At 44.6% G+C, this 6000-nt stretch overlaps 1 protein-coding gene across 3 annotated transcripts; it reads right to left on the reverse strand.

The window, feature by feature from the left end:
• Positions 1 to 1343: 1343 nt before the first annotated feature.
• LOC128625780 (coagulation factor XI-like) lies at positions 1344 to 5728 on the reverse strand. Of its 3 annotated transcripts, none has more exons than XM_053660068.1 (4): positions 5450 to 5728; positions 4788 to 4883; positions 4105 to 4244; positions 1344 to 3617 (listed from the first exon to the last, which is right to left on the reverse strand). In XM_053660068.1, exons 1-4 carry the CDS (start codon positions 5688 to 5690, stop codon positions 3516 to 3518), a joined length of 579 nt encoding a protein of 192 aa, XP_053516043.1. In that variant the 5' UTR covers positions 5691 to 5728; the 3' UTR covers positions 1344 to 3515. The 3 variants fall into 3 exon arrangements, with proteins under 3 accessions (XP_053516043.1, XP_053516042.1, XP_053516044.1); XM_053660067.1 differs by having other exon boundaries at positions 1344 to 3888; XM_053660069.1 differs by lacking the exon at positions 4788 to 4883 and having other exon boundaries at positions 1344 to 3888.
• Between the last annotated feature and the right edge of the window lie 272 nt (positions 5729 to 6000).

Raw genomic sequence — 6000 nt, forward strand, 5'->3', positions numbered from 1 at the left:
CTGTTTTTGTACACTTGCTAACCAGTATCAGTGTACTTGGCGGAGTTGGGTCTAACAGTTGGTTTCTCTGGCACATGCTGTCTCGTGGGCAGCTAGCAGGGACAGGGGACACATAGTGGCCTAACTTCCTCTACCCACAAAACACTATTTACCACAACAACCTGACATTTACTGAGAGGTCGGATCGGCTCAGATCCACTCTCATCCATCAATGAATTATCTCATTTTTAATTAAAATTTGTATTCTGTGTGCTTATGTTTCAGGTTAAATCTTTCTGCCTGTACTCAAATATGGCATTGCTCTGAAGGGTCCGTTTTGGCTGTCTTTACTAGGTTCTAGAAACACAACGGAGTCAGGGTATGAGCAGCACAATGGATCACGGGTGCTTTTTAGTCTGATGTCTGTATTGTGATGTGTTTTATAAATTTTCTTTAAGACACTCATAAAATAGTATTAAAATTCTCAAACACTTAAAATTCTGTTAAATAACTATTGTTGGTCATTTGAATATGAACTCAACCAAAAACTTCTGTTAGTTAAAAGAAAGATTTTCAGCATTTAAGCACATAATAAAATATTTAACAGAAATTTTATATCACTTGATTCATTGACAGAAAGATAACTACTCTTTTAGGCCTACAATAGCATCTTTTTAAAATTTGACATTTATTTTAAAGTTTGTGAATCAGCTAAATTTAGATTCATCTATTTTTAAAACAAATATCGGAATTATATGAAATACAGTAACATTTTCAATAAGTTCTTCTCTAACAATTCTCACTTATAAAATTACCAATTACATTTTAAAAGTTTCTTTCCCATCTCTTACATTCAGTAATAAAATATGGCAGTTACACACCTCAAAATCAATGGTAATAATTATTCTTGGATGAACTGGATAATGGGTAAGACAGTTAATTCCATTCCTTTGTCTGTGGTAGTTTTGAAGAGAGGAGGGAAGAGAGGAAGGGAGGGAGAAAGGAAGGGAGCGAAACATGGACGCGTGGTTGCCTCTCTCGTGCCCCCTACTGGGGACCTGACCTGCAACCCAGGCATGTGTCTGGATTAGGAATCCACACCAGCCAGGGCTGAACATTCTTGATAGTTTGCATCTTATGTCCTCTGCAATGATGACTTGGAGTAAGTTTAAAAGGAACTCTTGAACTGAAATTCATCCCCAAATAACACTTCTGTGTACAAGTCTGCTCTGGATTCTAACAGGGACTGCGCTCTTTTCCTTAAATAAACAGTTCAATGCTTAATTTGAAGTATGACTTCCAAAATCTTTATTTCTTTTCTCTCAGATTATGTGGCTCTCGAGAAGAAAAATCTGCCCATCAGGCACCTCTTTCCGGAGTCAACATCTGAACCCACTTTCTGAAGGTTTTTTTTTTAATTTCCAAGGAGGCGATTTTGGCTTCGTGGCATAAAGGTGGAACTGGGGCGGCGTTTCCAGCCGGTCCTGCGTTGCCCAGGCCGGGCAGACGTCTCCAGGTGAGCTTGGTGGCAGCCGGATGAAGATAGAAAACATCTGCCCCTCTCTGGTGTCCCACCACGCCTAAATCTGCCTTCCTAGCGGGTCTGAATTATAATTTTGTTACAGGGAGCACAAGCTGGGATTGGGATCCAGTAAAATTTGAAAACAGGAGGGCTAAAATAGGAGGTAGCGTAAGGACTGAGAGGAGAATGACACTTGAAGGCTTCACGTAATTTCTGTTTCAACTCTGTGGAGTATGGAGTTGGCATTCGATTCATGGAACACCAGCGCCCTCTCGTGGTCAGGCTTGGCAGTTATCACGATTTTGCGTCACCCTCTGAAGTCTTGCACCTACCTCCCTTTTCCCCAGAGTTTTTTTCCCCCCGCCAGCATTATTTCACTTTTGTCCCCCAAGTCCCTAGCTCGTTGGCCAGCTTATTCAACACTGTCCACCAGTCAGGAAAAATTCGTACCTCAGGCCTTTTCTCTGACCACATGAAAGGACAAGCCAAATAAAATGATCAGTTTTGCCTCTAAGAGACTTTCTATGTCGAAGTCACAGAGTAGTACAATTTTGGCCCCATTAAATCTGCTTTTGCTCCTGTGGGACCTGTGGCTGGAGAATGCTCAAGCTGGTCCCTGCAAGCCAGTGAGGGACCCTCTACAGAGGAACTTGGTCCTGACATGTCCAAGTGATTGTATCCAAATCCACCTGTGCGTGTGTGTGTGTGTGTGTGCGCGTGTGTGTGTGTGTGTACAGAGTGGGACCATATTTTTTCAGTTATCACAAGCCCTCAGTATTCAACAAAAAAGCTTTTAAATATTGCTACATGATCTCAACAATATTCTGAGCGATGGAGATAGAGGGTTCTGTTCACATGCCCAGGTGGGCAGGTGTGGGGGCGGTGAGAGACCAGGGGGGCTGGGGGTGGCAAACAGGTGGGGAGAGCTGCCGCAACTTAGGGGGCACCATTTACAAAGACGTGGTAAAGAGCAGCTCTGCACCACAGGACTCAGCAAGGCGGCAAGGGGCCGCCGGGATGGCACAGTGTTATGCAGGGAAGCCCTCCCCCTGCAGCCCTGCAGGTGTTGGAGGAGGTCGCTTTGGTCCACACCATCCACTGTGAGCCCGCTGTTGGGGGCTCTCAATGGTTAGTCAGCAAAGGGCAGTGATGTCCCAAAGCTGGGGGTCCTGGAGCCCAGGGTTTGAAGGAGAAGCGGCTGCCTCGGGACTAGACGCCCACAAAAGTCATGCTTGAAAAGTAAAGCAACTTGGAATGGAAGCCGTGAAGTTGGTGACACATTTACGGATGTTATGCACACTCGAATTTGTTTAAGTCCCTTATAAATTAGGTGCATCCCGACCAGATGCCATGGCATACACGTAGCAAAAAGAGGTTGAAAGTGCCATCTTGTGGGGGAATGGAGAATTGAGTTGAAAATATTTACAAAGGAATGTTTCTTTCTCTCTCGGAAAAATCAGCATTCTATTCCTTTGTAATGGGGGAGATAGTACCTTATCTTACATGGTGTAACCAGGGGTAAGAGGCATAACAAGAAGCAAAGCTGAGAGTACGGCAGCCAGCAACAATGGGTGTGTGGTAAGGGGTTGATGTTGCGATATTCTTGTTAATCAAAACAACTCGACTACTATTATTGACAATACTAATCACTGATGGCTGGGCCTCCTCAATTTTAGGTCTATAATATCCTTGTAACAAGCTGTTTGCTTAATTCTGAAATGTCCATATTAACTTTTATTGCATAGAATTAAGTGATAATGATATAAAACGACCATCTTTAGGGCCACGCCCTCCACGGAATTGCCTCATTAGAAGTTGCTCATGAAACTCCTATTCATTCCAACATACACGACTTCCAGACCCTGTATTAGAAGCTGTCATCCTTTGGTGCCTCTACTCTATTCTTCCCAGGCCTATCTAGCTGTATTTTTAATCTTCAAAAATGTCCCTTACGCTATTTCTTTGTCTCGGCAGAAGAGTGATCACACACCAAGTGGCTGAAAACAAGCTGTGATCACCATGGCACAGGAACTTTTGAAAAGGACTGTTTGTTTTCTTTTGGTATATTCTTGCAAACACCAAGCCTCTTCCATTTGTTACTGCAGTGGATTGTCCCCTGGGGAGGCAAATGGGGACCCTGTGTCTTCTTTAGGGAAATCAAAGCCCTCTTCCAGGGACCGTCTGGGCTTGCCCTTCACAGAGCCAAACGGCCCCTGGGGACGCATTCACGCCGCTTGAGTGTTTTCCAAAACCCAGTCCACATGCTCGACCACGTTGGTATAGACACCGGGGCGCCCTCTCTGGGCACAGCCGTCGCCCCAACTTGTGACGCCCACCAGATACCAGACCTCATTGTGTTTGCAGGACAGGGGGCCTCCCGAGTCTCCCTGTGACAAGGGGGAGGAAAGAGGGGGCACGGAGGTCAGTTCAGACCCTTCTCAAGTTTTACACTTAGTTCGCTCACAGTGATCGCACCTCAGATGCCGCCGGGACCCTTTGGTAGACTTCAGTGTGAGCGTAACGAATATAGCATAACCCCCGCGTTTCCAAATGTGTTCCACGTTGGAACTGGAAAGGATTCCGTGGGTGGAGAACGGGGTTACCTTACAAGCGTCCTTCCCTCCGTCCTGGTGGCCTGCACAGATCATCTTGTTGGTTATTCTGTGTCCGCTGTAGTGTGCCTGGCACTCGCTACGTGTCACCAAGGGGATCTTGACTTTCTGGAGAGTATTTTGTATTTTGTCTGTAAAAAGGGTTTTTTTGGTTAACTAATGGAATAACTATATATTTAAATAGAAGTAGATGTCTTTAAAATTAAAATTCCACCTTTATAAAAAATCTAGAAAGGAAAAAAATGCTGGGTTTACCATGTGGGCCTTTTATAATTACAGAGTGTAAAAAAGACATTCTTCTCACTGCTGTACCATCTTGTTAATGCTAATTAAGTTAGAAAATTAATGAAGGCTCTAACTGAAATGACTACCAGGGGAAAACAATGGGATAAGAGGCTCGAACCTTTACTGAAAAGTGCTAGGTTTCACATTAAACTTCGTCGAGAAGAATCAGTCTCTACAAAGACTGTCACAGTTCACATTTCCAGTCAAACGGACGGGGCACCGCCCTCGCTGGGGGATGCTGCCCCCCCATCTTTATCAGTTTGCTTTCTGTAACAAATAATGTTGTTTTACTTGTATTTTGGCCGTGCGGCCTGAGACAGCAGAAAAGGTCAGGGTTGACTTGTGCTCGTTAAAACGGGTCACGCGGAGAAACATCATTTTTTTTTTACCTCTGAATTTCCGGTAGCCCCACCCAGTCGCCCAGCAATCCGTGTACAGGACGTCCCTGTCTGCTTTGGAAGGCAGGCATATGGGCCGTTGAAAATCTAAATTTTAAAAATCACAATGTAGTTATCCGATATGAAATGTATGTGCTCTCCCCAGACACCTTTGTTTCTGTTTGCACCATTGAGTGTGCTCTCTATTCATTTTTGCTCAGTTGTCCCACCTTTTCACCCCTCCTGTTCACACAGTACAGGATGAGGGAAGGAGAGACAAGCCACAGTCCCCTCCACCTGCCGGGCCCCGCACTGTTCATCACCCTAATGGGTCTGTGACCCTGGGCAAGTAGCGTTAGTGCTCCGACCTGCAACCCTCTGTCCCTACGAGGAAGCTACAAATCACCTTCAACATACCAGCTGCTGGATTGTTAAAACTCACCCTGGGCATCTGAAGAAGCCTAGAGAAAACGCATCTTTTCACCCAAATACGATTCCACAATCAGGAAAGAGTGTCGGTCTTAACAGGCTGGCAGTCTGGCTTTGCAGGTCCCCTCCCTGTCATAATAGCAGCGCGAGGAGAGACTGCCAGGCTCAGCCTATGGATCTGCAGGTGCCAACTACAATTCTCAGGTCACCCTGGTAGATGACTGGCCCTTTAAAACTCTACATACCCGTGTAGTTCATTGCTGCTTGCAGTTTCAACAAGGCAATGTCATATCCACTCTCTGCTGTTTCATACTGATCATGGATTATTATTTCTTGGACCGCAAAGAAAGAGGTGTCCTCTTCTATTTCCAACTGATTTAAAATGCCACTGTAGACTCGCAGCATTTTAGGTGACTCTATCCTACGGAGCAAAGGGTAGAGGAGAAAAATGTCCTGTATCAGGTAACTCCCAAACACTTGAGTCATTTTGCTATTTAACTGGCTGCTATTAACTATCTAACTTTTTTTTTGCCCATGATGGGCTTTTAAAGAAGTGATGAGCTATGGAAAAAAGTGATTTCATGCTAAGATTTTTCAGTCACGTGTTTATCATGACTCATTTATCAATAATTTACCATGACGTTCCAGTCACCCTATCTAGAAGGCCCTGGGCAAGCATGTATCTTATATTAAACATGCAAAAGTGAATGAATTTTCTTTCCACCTATCAACACACACACGTGCACACTCACCCCACAAAGAGTTTTGGGTTTTGGTCTCAACCCTGCCATTGATT

This window comes from Artibeus jamaicensis, unplaced genomic scaffold, assembly GCF_021234435.1.
Source record: "Artibeus jamaicensis isolate MK-2021 breed Jamaican fruit bat unplaced genomic scaffold, CSHL_Jam_final scaffold_833, whole genome shotgun sequence".
Classification (NCBI taxonomy): domain Eukaryota; kingdom Metazoa; phylum Chordata; class Mammalia; order Chiroptera; family Phyllostomidae; genus Artibeus; species Artibeus jamaicensis.